The sequence below is a fragment of the Pyxicephalus adspersus genome, chromosome 4, assembly GCF_032062135.1.
Source record: "Pyxicephalus adspersus chromosome 4, UCB_Pads_2.0, whole genome shotgun sequence".
Taxonomy (NCBI): domain Eukaryota; kingdom Metazoa; phylum Chordata; class Amphibia; order Anura; family Pyxicephalidae; genus Pyxicephalus; species Pyxicephalus adspersus.
The window spans coordinates 29215581-29232841 of record NC_092861.1 but is presented as its reverse complement, the minus strand read 5'-3'; the positions used below and the strand labels follow the sequence as shown (position 1 = coordinate 29232841).

The 17261-nt window shown below is 39.5% G+C and overlaps 1 protein-coding gene across 2 annotated transcripts in view; it reads right to left on the bottom strand.

Moving 5' to 3' along the window:
- The window catches only part of LOC140328217 (uncharacterized), a 46773-nt gene that overhangs the window by 16040 nt on the left and 13472 nt on the right, over positions 1–17261 (bottom strand). The window contains exons 1-4 of one of the 2 annotated variants that reach the window (XM_072407630.1): positions 12705–12904; positions 6388–6453; positions 4888–4962; positions 1962–2033 (exon numbers count right to left, since the gene is read on the bottom strand). In XM_072407630.1, the coding sequence (XP_072263731.1) occupies positions 1962–2033; positions 4888–4962; positions 6388–6453; positions 12705–12819 (328 nt within the window). In that variant the 5' untranslated portion in view covers positions 12820–12904. Of the gene's footprint in view, positions 1–1961; positions 2034–4887; positions 4963–6387; positions 6454–12704; positions 12905–17261 lie in introns of those variants that run through there. The other variant, XM_072407631.1, reaches the window with a different exon arrangement.

Sequence of the window (17261 nt, the reverse complement as noted above, 5' to 3'; positions counted from 1 at the left end):
GCCCTTTATGTTTTTTGGTGCCAATTTTATTTGTTTTACCAAATTTTATTATGGTTTTATTTCACTGTATGTATTTTTTATTGTAAAGGTACATTTTTTATTGTACAGGTTTATGGTTTGGAGACATCTGGAGACATCAGCAGTCATTTATACTCCTAATGTCTTTTCCTGCCCGTCGTCGTCTAATATATATATATATATATATATATATATAAATATATGTATATATATATATATATATATATATATATATATATAAATATATAAATATTCTAATACCTAGAAGTCTTAAGAGCGCCTCTGGGTTCACTGCTCAAAAAGTGATGGGGTAAGTGATCTTTCCTCTATGCTCTGACTTCCCATCCTCAAAGTTATTGCAGTCATGGGCTCCCTGGAAGATCAGGAACATAGAGAATAAGGATTGAGGATCAAGGATGCATTGCAGCTGGTCCAGTAGTAAAACTACTAAAATGTAAAACCTTATTTCTGCCATGATGAGTGCCATACATCACTGGCTATCTAGGATAGGAGTAGTTAAAGTGAACCTATCAACAGATTTTTAACAATATAATAAAAGATGGCTCATTTTTTTATATAATATACAAATTACGGCCACAGTGGTAAAGTCTGACACACCAGGAGACAGTGGGCTGCTCTTTCTGCGTATGCCCGGGATCATGGCTTTACTGGATGCATGCGCAGTGAGATCAGCACTTTTTACTTTTTTAGGAAGACACATCACCTGATCTTGCAAGATCAGGTGATATAAGCAGAAGGCCAGGGTAGCACAGAACCGGTTTGAGGAAGGATCGTTTTGAGTAAGGATCAAGGGCTTTAAATCTGTAATGGTAAGTGTTATTTTCTTTTTTACTTAAAGTTCCACTTTAAAAGCCATTTCTTATGTGTGCTTCCTTTAGCCAGCATTGGCTTGTAACAACACAGGTCGTCCTGAAGGCTTACAACCACGTGTCCTCAAAGAGCTAGGTTTAGTTATTTTCAGTCACTTGCTTCGTGTTTTCAAAAGCTCTTTATTATCTGGCAAGGTACCAAAAGACTAAAGCAGATGTGTCATCTTTATATTTTAGAAGAGATTAAAGTCCTTAATTCGATAACCAGTAAGCTTCTATTATAGGGAAAAGGGAATTTTTCCTGTAATTTTAAACCCCATATCAAAATATGTGATAGAAAATAGTATCTTTATTTGACAGCCAGAATAGATTTATGAAAGACAGATGTCAAATAAATATATTGTCCAATTATAAAGAACTGAGCAGAAAGTTGGACAGGGAGTTCACTGTGGATGTGGTATATTTGGATTTTGCTGAAGTGTTTGACTTGGTGCCTAGCAGACGCCTAATATGTAAATTGAGGTCTAGTGATAAAGAATTTAGCTATATGAGTGGATAGGAAGCTGGCATTAAGTCCACTTAGAATGTTGTCTTATAAATATGGTCTATTTTACTAGCCTATTTGGCAAATGACAGACATTCCAGATAGTTAGTCTGGAGTTGGCTTCTGCTAACTGACACCTTGTGTCTATTTCCACACTAATTAATTATAGAGTCCCGACTGTACACCAGACATGAGTTATCTCACCAGTGAAGTGCTCAAGGCGCCAAAAGTGATGGCGCCATTTTCAAAGTCTCCAAGAAGTCGCCAGCACGCACATCAATACATTCTTTTTAATAAAAATAGCTCTTTATTCCAGTTTAATGCAGTCCACGATGTATTTCTTTTTACATTATTTGAAGCAAAGAGCATTTTTTATTAAAGAATGCACTGATATACTGACATCTTTTGAAGTCTTATTCCAACAATGATACACATTAAACCCTAACTATGTAAAAAACTCAGCAAAGATTAAAAAGTATCAATCAGAAATATTCAGGTGTGTTAAACTTTGAAGAATCTGAAGATAACTTGCATTATTTGTGAATACTCATATTGCAAAGGTACCTTACCATAAAAGTCTTTGGCGCTGGGCTGTGGCATCTGCTCCCAAGTACTGCCATTCCTGGAGGGAACAGGTACATCTACAAGATATACACAACATGTTCTATCACTCACTACCATTCCAGTCCTTCTGTGCTCTAATTTAGGAAGACTTTATCGTTCCCTGGCAGCTTTCCCAATAGAGATGTGTACAGTACAGTTAGAAGAGTAGCACCAGGATTCCCACAGCTTTGTGGAGATCAAAAGTGAAAAGCTACTGTCTTGCATTTAAAAAAGTTTTTTTTTTCTTTTTAAGGTCATCTGCTATCTTGTTAATTATCTTTAAAGTGAAATATTACCCAAAAATAGCAGGATAAAAATAAATAGCCTAATAAAAGATAAGATAATAATATATAAATATTGTGGTAATATATATCTTTAATCCTGAGTTTTTTCACCGCAGTCCCTCCTTTTTCTGAACCCCTGTTGTCACGGACCCTCCTCAGTCTGTTGATGAATAGTAAAAAGGAGAAGCAGCACAATGATGAGCTCCTCCTATCATTATGTTTCTTGGTAGGGTATACTAAGGCTGTGTAAACAACAGATGATTTTCGGCCAATACAAGCAGCAGAGCTTATCTCAGATGTGTACAGAGGACATCCAATGACGTTTACAGTGGATCCATGAACGACAGAACAATAACAACCACAATGGAAGTGAAGGGAGGAGAGTGCAGTGGGATGTGGCTCACTCGTTCTCCCCACTCCCCTCTCCATTGAGTAGATTGTGCTGTATGTACAGCACTCGTTCATTCATCTTTCAGTCTTTTGTCATTGGAAAGGATCGTGAAAGATCATTTCCAACGACAAAAATCTAACGTGTGTATGCAGCCTTAGTCTTTTTCTAAAAACCCTGCTCCGCTGTTCAGACTTGCTGAAGGCTAGCAGGGTACATTAGGGTATTTTATTAAGTATCTGATTAGATTTCCTAGAGGCGAATGTGCCACAGGTATATCCTCCTTTTAGAACAATGTTTATTTGTGTTGGGGAGGAGAAGATAAGCCTCTAATTGCTGTGTAAACAAACCAGAAAAACTGCAATGACACATGAAATGACATCAAGCTTTTTTTCTAATACGAGGGGGTGCTGAGAAGTTCCCGGCTTTGCCTAGAAAGAAGAGAGCCAGAGTTTTAAAATAACACATTTATTCAACATATTCCCCCCTAAGACTGATGCACTTGGTACAGCGTAGTTGCAGCTTTTCTAGACTGTTCAAATAAAAGTCCTTTGGTTGGGATGCAGACCAGCTCTCAGCAGCATCTTCTTGACATCAGAAATGTCCTCAAAACGTTGTCCCTTCAAGTTTTTCTTCAAATTCGGGAACAGATAATAGTCTGGAAGAGGCCAGGTCAGGTGAGTTGGGGGATAGTGGACCAATTAGAAACCCAGGGTGTTCAATTTGGCACCCACAACATTAGAAGTCTGCGCAGGTGCATTGTCCTGCAAAAACAGGTACCCTTTGGTCAACTTTCCATGACATTTCGTCCTAATTGCCTCCTTCAGCTGGTCCAGGAGGTTAGCATAATACTGTCCGGCAATACTAGAGCCCTGAGGTAGGTAGTCCACCAACAGAAAACTGTCGTTGTCCCAGAAAACGGAAGCCATGACTTATTTGGCTGATTTCTGGGTTTGGAACTTCTTCGGCCGCTGGGACCGGCTGTGGCGCCATTCCTTTGATTGTTCCTTGGTTTTAGGATCATAGATGTGGAGCCAGGTTTCATCCTCAATCACTAACCTAGCCAAAAAGTCCTGTACAGCTTCAAAATGGGCCAAAACGGCTTTGGATGCTTCAACTCGTTCCTTCTTCTGACCACTGTTCAAGCATTCCGGCACCCACTTCGCTGAAAGCTTGAGCATGTTTAGGATAAAGGTGATAACAAACCCAACACGCTCCCGTGAGATGTCAAGTATCTTTTTTGGGGATATTCGCCAACCCTCAATAATCAGCTCATGGACAGCATCACAGGTTGCCGGGTCAGTTGAGGTTGGGGAGCGCCCACTGCGGGGCTCATCTTCAATGGTGAAATGCCCAGTCTTGAAACGAGATATCCAGGTTTTGACAATGCTGTAGGAAGGACACTTCTCCCCCAGTGTTTGTGACATCTCAGTGTGAATGTCCCTTGCTGACTTTCCCTGGAGAAACAAAAACTTCATGTCGGCCCGTAACTCCAACGACGTGAAACTTGCTTGTGCCTCTGCCATCATTTAAGAATCGCAATGACCTGATTTTTTCACAGTTACATACTAAGATATTAGGCTGTCATATGCCCCCACACTCATGTTTCTATTTCATCTGGAAGGGGGCAAAGCCAGGAACTTTTCAGCACCCCTTTGTATGTACAGCTCTCTTGCTAAACAGGATATGGCTTAACCATGCGATATGGCTATTTCCAGCATTACAGTCCATTCAAACAATAATATTTTGAGATAAAGGCACTTAGGATAACTACATGGTCATTAAGGAGTTGGGAAACCATTCTATGATTGTTATGCTAGACTAATTCTTGCATAACCACTTGCGCCCAGCCGGCGATTGGAAAATAAAAATAGCAACAGCTTACTTCTTATTATGGGGCCCAATGTGAGTAAAAAAAATGGTATCTAATTGTTAGATGAGCCTACTGTCAGCCATGCAATAAAGTATTCATGAATTCACTAGCTGGTCTTTGTAACTTAGGATGCAGTTTCTGCAGTTACAAAGGCTGTCCAGTTTGGCTGTCCAGTTTGGCTTGTTTTAAAGCTTATTTACTTCTAATTCCTTAGAATATGAAAATATTTACATTTTTAGAGCCCGGCAAGTTCTGCTTTAAATACCAAACAATGCTTGCTACTCGTGGAAATGTACAGTGGCCACAATGTCCTCAAAAAATGACACATATATATATGTATACTGTACCTCTTGGAGCTGGTGGTCTGTTAAAGATTTTGGGCTTGCTGTTTTTTGGATGAATTTCTACACGGACATGGCTCCCTGTTAAGAAAACGAGTATGTTAAAAATTTGAAATGGTACATTCAAGGCAAATATACCGTAAAAAATACATTTTAGAGTTTTTGTGGGGTAAATTTTAGATAGCCATGTACGCAAATAGGAGATTAGATCAAGAGCCCTCAAAATGGTCTATGGGCCAAGAAGGTCCTACTGCTTGTCATAGAGCAGCCCCTGTAATGAAAAGGGCCTTCATCTGTATGCAGAGCAAAAGTATGTGCCATAACCTCCATTGCCAGGCAGAGAATGCTCCTGCCCAAAAGGGTCTACATAGTTCCAGTTATGACATCTTGCTGCCAGCAGAGCAGGTAAATGATCACCTAACAACATCTCCTAGAGGGCTTTCCTAATCCTCCAGACATAAACAATAGAATACTTTTCTTTCCACTGACACAAAAACTGGGCAACATTTCTAAAACTGGCACCAATGATGGATCAATAACCCTCCTCCTGCTGATGATAGAGTATTGGTGCTGTTTGGTAGCATGAGGTGGTACTTGCAACATGACCACCTGTTGGCTACTTGTGTGCAGATCACCAGAAAGGGTAGCAGGTAGGCCTAATGTCCTGTAGTGGGTCCTGCACCATGCAGCCCAGTTGGCACTTGTCAGATGACACCAGTATTGGCAGTTTCCCCACTGATGATTAATTCTCTTCACACCTTGACAGTTGTTAGATACCTGGATGAAATCTTTAGACCCATTGTCAGTTGTTACGATGGTGCAATGGGGCCTGAGTCCTTTATTGTGCAGGAGAATGCTGGAGTGTGTAGGCAGTTCCTGGATGACAGGGAAACTGATGCTATTGACTGGTCCGCTCATTTCCCAGACCTGAGTCCATAAGAGACCCTCTATGATATTAAGTATCAGTTAATCTGACTCTGCCAGGTAGTGCTACAAGCTGCCCAGGAGCTCACTGATGCCCAGGTCTGGAAAGAGATTCCCTAGGGCACCATCCATCATCCTCTAAGAAGCATGCAAGATGATTGTTGGGAGCACATACAGGAACTTATGATTTCAGTTTTTTCTTCAATTTCCTGTGTGATTTTGAATCAAGCCTTCATTGGATATATGGTTTCAGTTTCCATTGACCATACAATTCATTCTAATTGAATTGCACGATGTATACCAATACATATTTTTTCCAATATATTTTGGGCATTGGGATCTGACATGTGATTTCAGCTCTCCCTATTCATCCGTGTGTATTTCAACATGTAAATACATTTCTTTATTTAGAAAGATTAGAGCTGTTACCTCTCAGAAACCCAATTCTTTGCTGCTTTTGAAAGACATAGCCCAACTGGGTTTGGTAAGTGTCTATAACAAAGTTATGTTTTTGCCCTTGATTTTATTAAATCAGACTAAAAGGTTTTAGGCAAGTAAACATGTAAAGCAAGCATGTCTTACCCTGGCTCTCATAACTACTGATTATATGTCTTCCAGATAGAGGTTTCTGCAAAGATGGCGTCACAGCTGAAAAGAATAGAAATTACTTGTCATTAAATATGAAGCATCGCACAGTAGCTTGTTTTCTAATTACAAGGCTTAGTTGTGTCAAAAATTACTATAGAAGGTGATGTAAAAACCTGCAGTAAGAAAAAAAAAGAACTATTTCCTACAGCAACCAGATTGCCTAAAGCCACCAATCATTTTCAGTTTTTCATCCTTTAAGTTTTCTTACTCCATTGTTTATATATCAATTTTTTATTTTTACCTTTGGTTGGTCTGCACATAAAAAGAGCCCATTTACACCGCAGGACATGTGCATGGACGCATGCTGATGATGTGTGTTACAGTTTATTTTGACAAGCACTGTGGTGTGTTTTTTTACATGCAACACAGTTTAACTTTCAAACAGTGAACACCAGTGCAGCACATTGACTGGGGAATTTGGTTACAAGTCAGTTTGCCCCTTTTGCTATTATAATTATTAAACAGTAATAATATAGCTCCAACATATTACACAGCGCTGTACATTAAATAGGATTTGAGAATGACAGACAGATACAGACAGTGACACAGGAGGAGGAGAGGAGCTTACAATCTAAGAGGTGGGGGGAAGTCCCACACAGTAGGAGTGGAGATATGTAGTGATGGGTTTTAAGAGACAGAAGAAGATGGGAAGGCAAGTTTGAAAAGATGGAATTTGAGTGCCCTTTTAAATGAGCAGAAGGTAGGAGCAAGCCAAATAGGACAAGGAAGACCATTCCAGAGAGTCAGGGAAGCTCTAGAAAAGTCTTGAAGCCATGCGTGTGATGAGGTTATGAGTGAGGAAGTCATTAGTAGGTCATTGGAGGAGCGGAGAGAGCGGTTAGGGGAGTATTTTTCAAATAGGTCAGAAAGGTACGTGGGACAAGAACTGTGTAGGGATTTGAAGGCAAAGCACAGGAGCTTGAATTTGATTCTAAGGTGAAATGGAAGCCAATCAGAGAACAAAGAGATGCAACAGAAGAGGATCGGTGGGAAGGATAAATAAATCCGGCTGCAACATTCATAATAGATTGTAGAGGAGATTGTGGATTGTAGAGGAGAGTTGGGTTAGTGGGATACCAGAGAGGATTTTGAATTTTTCAATACCTGAGAGGCCTTATCATTGTGTTTAGGCTGAGGTAAACAATGCAGCACAATGCAGGTGATATTAATGGTCTCTTACTTCTGCTGATTGTGAAGACTTAAGTTAAACATTACCAGTCATTGTTTATGACCAATTGAAACCAACCACTTACCAATGCCAAACAAAACTACAGTGTGAATAAGCAGTAAATGTTCTAGTTATCCTGAGACAATACTGCATTATACCTGTAAATTGGTGTGGTCTTAAGCTACGTACACACTTCCAATTATTATCGTTGGAAAACGAACGACGAACGTTCCTGCACGATATACACGAACGATCGTATAGCACCGATCCTGCACATAGAGTTAACGACACGATCGTTCGTAGATATTGTACACACAATAGATACGATCGTTTGAGCGATAGAGGAACTATGTGCACGACAGGAAAGTGACGGACGTTCGTTCATTACGCATGCTCAGACCATGGACGATCAACGAACGACCGTACACACGAACGATGTTCAACGATCGTCGTCCAATCCGATCCGTCGGTCCGGTCGTTCGTTTCCAGCGACTTTCCTCGTTCGGCGGCGTCGTTGGTTACTTTTTTACGAGCGATTTTTTGCCCAATCGATCGTTCGTCGTTCGATTGGAACGATAAAAATTGGAAGTGTGTACGCACCTTTAGTCTCAGTCATCTAAAAGGCAGGCCAGCAAAGTCAGTTGATCAAAAATCAGTTGTAATATTGCAGGTTAGACTTACCAATAAAATTTCAACTATACCATCTTGGTTGTGTCACTATTTGCTGGTTTGCTACCTACAGAAACATTCAACTTACCATTTATTTGATAATAATGACAATAACATTAAAGTACACAGTGCAGATTAAAGCATGATGACCTTTGATTTAGGACACATTTGCATCCATAAATAAATGGTGTCTTATGACCTCTATGTTGCCAAAATATTGCGTTCTGAAGCTAAAAAGGGATTAATCAGACCTGTGACTTGGACTCTTACACTGTACATAATATCCTTGTTAATCATCACCGCACTCTAGTAAGAGTGGTATTTAGTGAAAACAAGCTGAACCATTTATTCATTACTGCTTGAATCATTTTCCATAAGGAGAATTAATTCAATTGCATTATCACTTTAGTGCAGATGGTAAGAGGGCTTCATTATAATAATTCATGTAAAAATGGGGTTTGCAAGAACCACAATCAAAATACATTGTTTTAAATTTATACCTAATTAGTTTAGTTTATAACCAGAGGAAGACTTTAAGGACTAATTTTCATTTTTTGTGCTTTAAAATGTGAATTTTATTAGTGCTTTTAAATTGACCCTTTCAGGTTAAGAGAAATGTGAATCAAAGTTTGCTGCAATAGAAATGGCAGTATACTAAACTATCCAATAATCTATTTCCACTACTTTTGCTTCATACCAGCCTTGCAGCTTCTTTGGATGCCTGTGTTCCCAACAGCTCACTGAGGTTTTCTGGGAAGCATATCAAAGATGCATCAAGCATTATCTTTTAAAACAGAGACTGATCCACTGATACTCCACAAGCTTAAGGTTGGATTCACACCATTGCAGTGCATCAGTACATATATGTTTACATGCAATATTATGCATTAACATATGTTGTGTTAAGGAAATCGGTTCATTTTGAATGGGTAGCCAATCCCTGGCAAACATTCTGATATAAATGCATCTGGTCACCTGAGCAGCATGAAGAAATTCAAAAAGTTAAGTATAAAAAAAAACAAAGATGCACATAGTCTGGGTGGTGAGTTTTCAGGGAAGGAAATTGGGATGGAGTTAGGCTATGTACACACGTGCAATTATTGTTGTTGAAAAGGATCTTTCATGATCCTTTCCAACGACTAACGACATGATACATGAACAAGTATTGTACATACACCGTTCTGCTCTATGGAGAGGGGAGGGGAGAACGATAGAGTGGCACACCGCTGTGCTCTCTACCCCTTCAGTTCTATTACGATTGTTCGTTGTCCATTGTCAATGGATCCGCCAGGACGGTCATTTGTACGATGGACGACAAGCGCTGTACACACGCAAGATTGTCATCCAATATCGGCCCTGAGCCGATAATCAGACGAGAATCATTACCTGTGTGTACCCAGCCTTAGTACAGTACTCATTCATGCATAAAAGTACAGCCCTCTTTCATGCATCGTGCAGTCGTTAGTCGTTGGAAAGGATCTTTCACGATGATTCCACATGTGTACATAGCCTAAAGCTACGTACACACTTCCAATTATTATCGTTGGAAAACGAACGACGAACGATCCTGCACGATATCTACGAACGATCGTATAGCACCGATCCTGCACATAAAGATAACGACACGATCGTTCGTAGATATTGTACACACAATAGATACGATCGTTTGAACGATAGAGGAACTATGTGCACGACAGGAAAGTGAACGAACGTTCGTTCATTACGCATGCTCAGACCATGGACGATCAACGAACGATCGTACACACGAACGATGGTCAACGATCGTCGTCCAATCCGATCCGCCGGTCCGGTCGTTCGTTTCCAACGACTTTCCTCATTCGTCGGCGTCGTTGGTTACTTTTTTTACGAACGATTTTTGCCCAATCGATCGTTCGTCGTTCGTTCGTCGTTCATTTTGAACGATAAAAATTGGAAGTGTGTACACACCTTTAGACTTATATCTGATAAAAACAGTAATGCCATTAGAGATTATGAACAAAGAAAAGCTGGGGTTTTAAAGTAAGCAAACAATCTGTTATCTATTTAACAAATTAATTTTGTGAACATCCTGTTGACGACAAATATGATAGTGGACAATATATATTTATAACTCACTTATTAAATAGATACCCCTCTATGATGTGGGGCAGCACTATTAGGCCTATGAAGGGAGGGAGTAGATTCCTTTATTGTTTTCAGTAATGCCATTAGACATGCAAATTTTAGATAAATTGCTGATTGTGTTAATCTGAGTCTTTTGTCATGTTCCACTGAGAAAAAAAGGAGTGTTTACTTACACCCACATGTCTAGAGCATTTTTAAATAGATAATGTGCACCAGGCAAGCCCCCAGAGAATAAGGGATTGCACTATTTCCTTCTGCAGTTGCACATAAAACAGAGAGGGCAATGGGAATAAGATCAAGTCTAAGGGCTTTCATTATGGAAAAAAAGAGTCATGCTCTTCAATTTTAACCAAAGGACAAACATATAAACACCTTGCACCCACAATAACCTCAACCTAAAGTTGATCCCTTTGAACTAACAAATACCCAGGCTGTGCATAATAAAGTATTTCCATACTGAGCAACAAGTAAATGTACTTTAAAACAAGCCCTCATTCATCTCTGTATCTATAGCCATTGCAGATAAATTTATTTTCAAAGTTCACCACAGAAGCACACCAGAACTTGGCAGCCTACCATCCTCCATTTGGAAGACAAACCCTGCAAAAGGCCCAGCTGTATGACAGTAATAATCATGTAAGTTGTCTCTATGGATGGCATTCTAGCCACATCTGTAAGTCTAGCCACATCTGTAACGTGGGACACATTTCTTCTACTAGCCACCAAGTGGCTTTTTCCTACTAAACCCCAATAAATTGGCTTCAGTATAAATTCCCTGGGACATGACCATAATGTTGAGGGCTCACCAGGGGTTAAGAGGTTGAGAAAGGCTGATCTAGAGGATTTGTTGTAATCTTCAATGTTCTTTGAAAATAATTTCATTTTTGGCTTTTTCCTACTAAACCCCAATAAATTGGCTTCAGTATAAATTCCCTGGGACATGACCATAATGTTGAGGGCTCACCAGGGGTTAAGAGGTTGAGAAAGGCTGATCTAGAGGATTTGTTGTAATCTTCAATGTTCTTTGAAAATAATTTCATGTTAAAATAACCCATAGCTATGCGAGTGAAGATTTGTTTTAAAGCTATTTACTGCTTGTTATGAATATGTAATGGCCTAATATCCAATGTCCATAGTCAAGGCACCTGCTGAATACCACCCCTGACAACCACCCGCCTATGGGAACACTAACCACTGTATAGCTTAATTATGTGATTTGGGCCTTAACCTAAACCCCGCTGCCTAAAGCTGCGTACACACGTGCAATTTTTGTCGTTGGAAAGGATCTTTCACGATCCTTTCCAACGACAAAGACTACACGATGCATGAACGATGCTGTACATACAGCACCGTTCATGCTCTATGGAGAGGGGAGGGGGAGAGTGACAGAGCGGCACCCTGCTGCGTGCTCTCCCACTTCCCTTGCATTAGGATCGGTCGCCGTTCATCGTCCGTGGATCCGCCAGGACGGTCGTTCGGACGATGGACGACGCTGACTGTACACACGCCAGATTTTCGCCCGATATCTGGCCAATGCCGATTATCGGGCAATAAAAATCTGACGTGTGTACGCAGCTTTATCTCTTGTTCTTGTTACTTAGTATTTAGTATTCAGTTAAATGTTTGTTGCATTTGTCCAGTTTAATAAGACACACTAAGATACTAATTGCATATATCATTATTTTATTTCTCATGATTAGTTTTATTCCTTTAGTGCGCCCTCATCAAAGATGGTTCCTGCAGCATTGCTCAGTGTTGTACTAGTTACTGCTCTGCAGCTGTCACATTATTACTTGTCCCTTAGCAGCCTTTATTTAATAACAAAGCACTCACCCAAAATAACCAATCAAACAGCAGCTGTCAGCGGAGTCAGAGAATTATTCTGCTTGTAGTTTGTAAGTGCACAGCAAAATACACTTCTAACTGGACAGCAAATGTAATATTGAACGATATAACTAATAATTACTTTTGTAAATAAAAGCATACTCTCCTATAAAACTCATTAACATTCATCATTGCATTGTGTATTGTATGTGCAGCAGAATGTGGAATCTGTGCAAACTTCCCTGACAGCTGTTTTCAGACCCCCATGTGCAAAATTCACACATATCCCTTTGGAAACAATGGATACTTTAAAAGCCTTTATTAGCGTAACAGAACAACATTGATAAGAAATGGTTTATGTTTGGAAAGTTGTACTCTTAAATACAATGTCAAAGTTTGCACAAAGGTGGAGTCACACCTAAAGGTCACATTATACACACATATACACACTATGGTTGTTTTGTACCTGCTGTCTTTTGTGTGGCCTTCTCCTGCTTGTCCTCTGCCATCTGCTTGTCCTGTGACTGGACAATCAGCATCATGTCTATGCGTAATGAGTTACAGTCCTGCCTAATCTCCATAGCTGATAGCAAACACTGTATGGTCAGATGAGCTGCTGCAGTTCCTTGGTGATCTCTGTGCTGGACAATGTGCAACAAACCCCAGCTTTTACTTCCCAATGCCCTCTCCTACCCCCTCCCTGTACAAGCAATGCTAACAAATTCTGGCTGCCGAGTCCAGCTTTCCATTAGCACCCTGGAGAAAGGGGACCCTGAGGACTCTGTACTCAGTTACTCTGATAACTGAGACCCCCTGCGGATGGGGTTTCCTCTCGTTTTCCCTGGGACATGGTTTAGAAGCAGTTTGCACACCTGTTCTGCATTATGTGCCAGCCTTCTCTGGCTCACTGGGAGCTTGTTAAAGAGAAACCTTAGGAAAACTGCCAAGTTTAAACCTGATTTTGCATCTAAGGTCCTGCTTCTTACACTGCTTATGGACTAAATTAACTCTTTTTGCAGATAGCTTGATAAATAAAACATGACTACATGGCAACAAAAACTGTCTGACCCCTTTTGTATTGGATGAGTTAAACTTTAACCTTCCAGATACCAATCCTCCAACAACCACCTTCCATGGCATCCAACTACCCACCTGTAAAAAACACAGCTGGTTGCAAAACAACATTCTTCGACTGCTGTACAAATATTAGATTTTCACCCAAGATAATGAAGAGTAATTGTTTTGAGCAAAGAAAATCTAGCATCTGTCCAAGGTTTTAGAGTAGATTTAGGAGCAGAGATTGGGTGCTTAGGTCCCGCTGAAAGGACTGACACCAATCAGGTTTGACAGCTGCTATCAAAATCTCTCCAGATATAGATTCATACCAAGCTTTCTTCCTAGTAACAGCTGAGGTGATGACCTGCAATACAGCTAAGAGGAGAGCCAAAAAAAGAGGGAACAGTGACTGAAATAGAAAAATCAGAATTAAAGGTAAACAGTGGGTGCAGCAGTCAAAATCCAACTTCATAAAATGTGTGGCCCTAACATCCCTCAGGAACAAAGTGCCAAAGGATGTCTTAGGTGTTGGGGACATTTGAACATTCAGTAAATCTGATAGCACAGCAATCATAAATTGTTGAGTATAAATATGTTGGTTGGTATGATGAACTAAATCTAAAGTGTAGAGAGGTACCAAATATACAGGCAGGACTGTTGACAATAAACCTAGTTAGGAAAGATGAAGACTTTTTTGTTTCAAATCTAACGGTCTGTACAAGTTTTTGTTTTTTATTAAGAAGAAAAAGGTTTATTCTCCATGTTCGAAGAATATAGACCATCATGGTGAACCTGCGTGATCCAGGAAACCTAATCCAGGACTCAAAACATTTGCCAACTAATTGCAAATGATATTAAGAAATCCAACTTAAGTTTGCTGGATCACCCAAGTTCACCCATGATATGTTATCTTCTCCAGTATTGGAAAGCTTGGAGGCCCACTGTCAGAACTTCTAACTCTTCTGCGCTATAGTAAAAGCGAAATCCCCTTTATTATTTGTGGACCTGTTTAGGTGATATCCTATTCCTATTCTAACAGAAAGTAAGGATTAATCTGTATAGCAGAGATACAGACAGCAAGAAAACCTGACAGAAGTCTAAACCTACGTTGCTGTATGCAAAATTGGAGCCGCGATTTGGGCTTTCATTAATGAGTAGTACAAAGGAAGTGAGGTTTATCAAATTTTGCAGGTACTATGTCCACAACCAAAAGACAACAAGACTTAGACACAGGAGAGGTGGGGGAGGAATCAGAGTCCCTCCAATCTACGACATATAATGGGGCTATTTTCTGCTACTGTTAAGTACTTAGTTAGCCACCCACTAATACATTCTGAATTATTATTGGTCTGCGGGTCCAAACGACAGTGACGTATACCTTTAACCAGCCTCTCAAACCCAACTCCAACTCTAGGTGATAAGGAGATAGGAAGCAGTGACCACTGCAGGAGGCTTGTCCAATTAGCCACACTGATTACTCTTTAAATAACAAGCACCCATTTCCCTTAACGGGTCATCGACAAAGGCACATGGATTATCCCTGGCACCGGTGAAAGTAATCAATCAGATTGTGTTCTAGTATCAAAAAGGATGGCTACCTCCATAGAAGGCGTACAATCACGTAGGGGTGCAAACTGTGACTCTGATTACTATATTGGAAAAGCCAAATTTAGTGATATATAAAGAAGGTATTTTTATAAATGATAAATACAAAGCAAGAATACCAGCAAAATTTCCAGAAGATCCTACAACAAAAAAGAACAGGAAAATGCTTGAGATATGCTTGGTAAATCACTAACGACCCCCTCCTATGAGTCACCATGTGAAATCAATAACAACCCCCCATACCTAATTAAAATCAGCCGTGCTGGACCTAGAACTGCAAAGTTTATGGATAATCAATATGAACAGTGGAGAAGGACATGATGCTGCACTTTTGAAGGTTTTCTTGAACATTGTCATAGAAACCCCCATAAGAAAACAAGGAACAAGAAGTTTTATTAACTCCAAGACTGCTCAACTATGTGCTTTTGCATATGATATAGCAATCCTAGGCCGTATCAAAGTAGAGCTGGTAGAGAAACAGAAGGTACTCTAGATAGAAGCATTCAAGATGCTACTCTAGATAGAAGCATTCAAGCATTCAAGGTCTCAAAATTAATGAATCAAAAACAAAATACCTAAAATGTATAAGAACACAAGGAGTACTGCTTAAACAAATAAAAGTCAAAAATTACACCTTTGGTTGTGTACACAGCTTAACATACATTGTATCTAGAATCAATGAACCAAAAATCATGACCTAATTAAACAAATAAAAGTCAAAAATTACACCTTTGGTTGTGTACACAGCTTAACATACATTGTATCTAGAATCAATGAACCAAAAATCATGACCTAACATATTAATACTAGAATCCACAATGGTAACAAATGTTACTATGACTATAAACATCTAATTAAAGATAGAGCACTGACCGAAATCAAGATTTAGATCTAGAAATTACAAAGTCCAGTGGTAACATATGAAACATGAAAGCCAGTGATGAAGCTAGTTTAAGGGTATTTGGGAAAACAAAATTTTGTAAGATTGGAATGTGGAAAAATAGGAACTACAAACTGGTGCAGATTTATGAAGAGCAACAAACAGGATAGTACAGTGGACACCAGAGGAACAGATGCATGTTAAGGGACCCCCGGAGCCACTTCCATGGCAATGATTAGGGTACTGTCAATTTGATCTATGCTGTGGTGCCCCATATGTATACTTGCTCGTTCACAAAAGTTCAGTACTACATTCACACTGACAGTGAGGTTGTGGTGCAGCTGGTTACCCCTTCCTCATGCCATGGAACCCCGCCTAGGAGAAGACACTCAGTACCGCTCACTGCACAATTTAGTTTAGGTATATATGAAACAGTGAGGTATTAAACAATTGTGATATAGTACAGATCATCAACATAACTTGATTTTATATATGTGCCAATTAAGCCCCCTTTTTTCTGCATATTTTGAATTGTCACAATACTGTGGGGATATGGCAGGCAATTATTGAAATATTGAACTTAGCAGGTGATCAACTCATCATACCAATTTCAATAACTTTCTGCTGTTTTCTCTAGGTACTATTTACCTAGGAAACACATTTCTTTCTAGCCCTGGAATAAAAAAGCCAAATGTGCAACTTACTCATTAAACACTAGAGGTGTCTCAGTTCTCCTTTACAAAAATCTTCAATGCATAATTTGACAAATTATCTGTCTTCCATGGGGCAGATTTGGAGCAGCTTTTATTTGTTACCATTTATTAAATGTCTAAATCCCACTTCTCTTTCACAAAGATATACTTTACCACATTTTAGAACAACGCAACACCGCCTTCCGATTCTCATTCCCAGATAGTTGAGAAAACCCTGGGCTATGGAAGCGCCAAGACACAAGACACACATCTTCACCTGGCTATGCAGATATGCCACCCCCTAACTTTAAAATTTTAAAGAAAGCTAAATTAGGCTGAAATTTAAATCCAAACTCCAGATTTTTTTTAAACTGAAATTGGTAATGGGTAAAAAAAAAACTCACCTTCAGTCCAAAGTCCCTTTTAGTAGTTTTCATTTATTATAGATTGTTTACTAAAATTATTTGGATCCTCTGATGATGAACCTGTTTTAAAAATAGTATAAAAATAAATCTGCGAAATTGAGCCCTAAAGAATTATTATTATTAATTTTATACAGTATTTATATAGCACTGACATATTATGCAGCAATGTAAAAAGTCCATAGTCATGTCACTAGCTGTCCCTCAAAGGAGCTCACAATCTAATGTCCTAATCCTTAGTATATGGTCATATATCTTTAACACAGTCTCAGGTCAGTTTTTTTGGGGGGAGCCAATTACCCTAAATGCATGGTTTTTGGAATGTGGGAGAAAACCAGAGTACCCGGAGGAAACCCACGCAAACACAG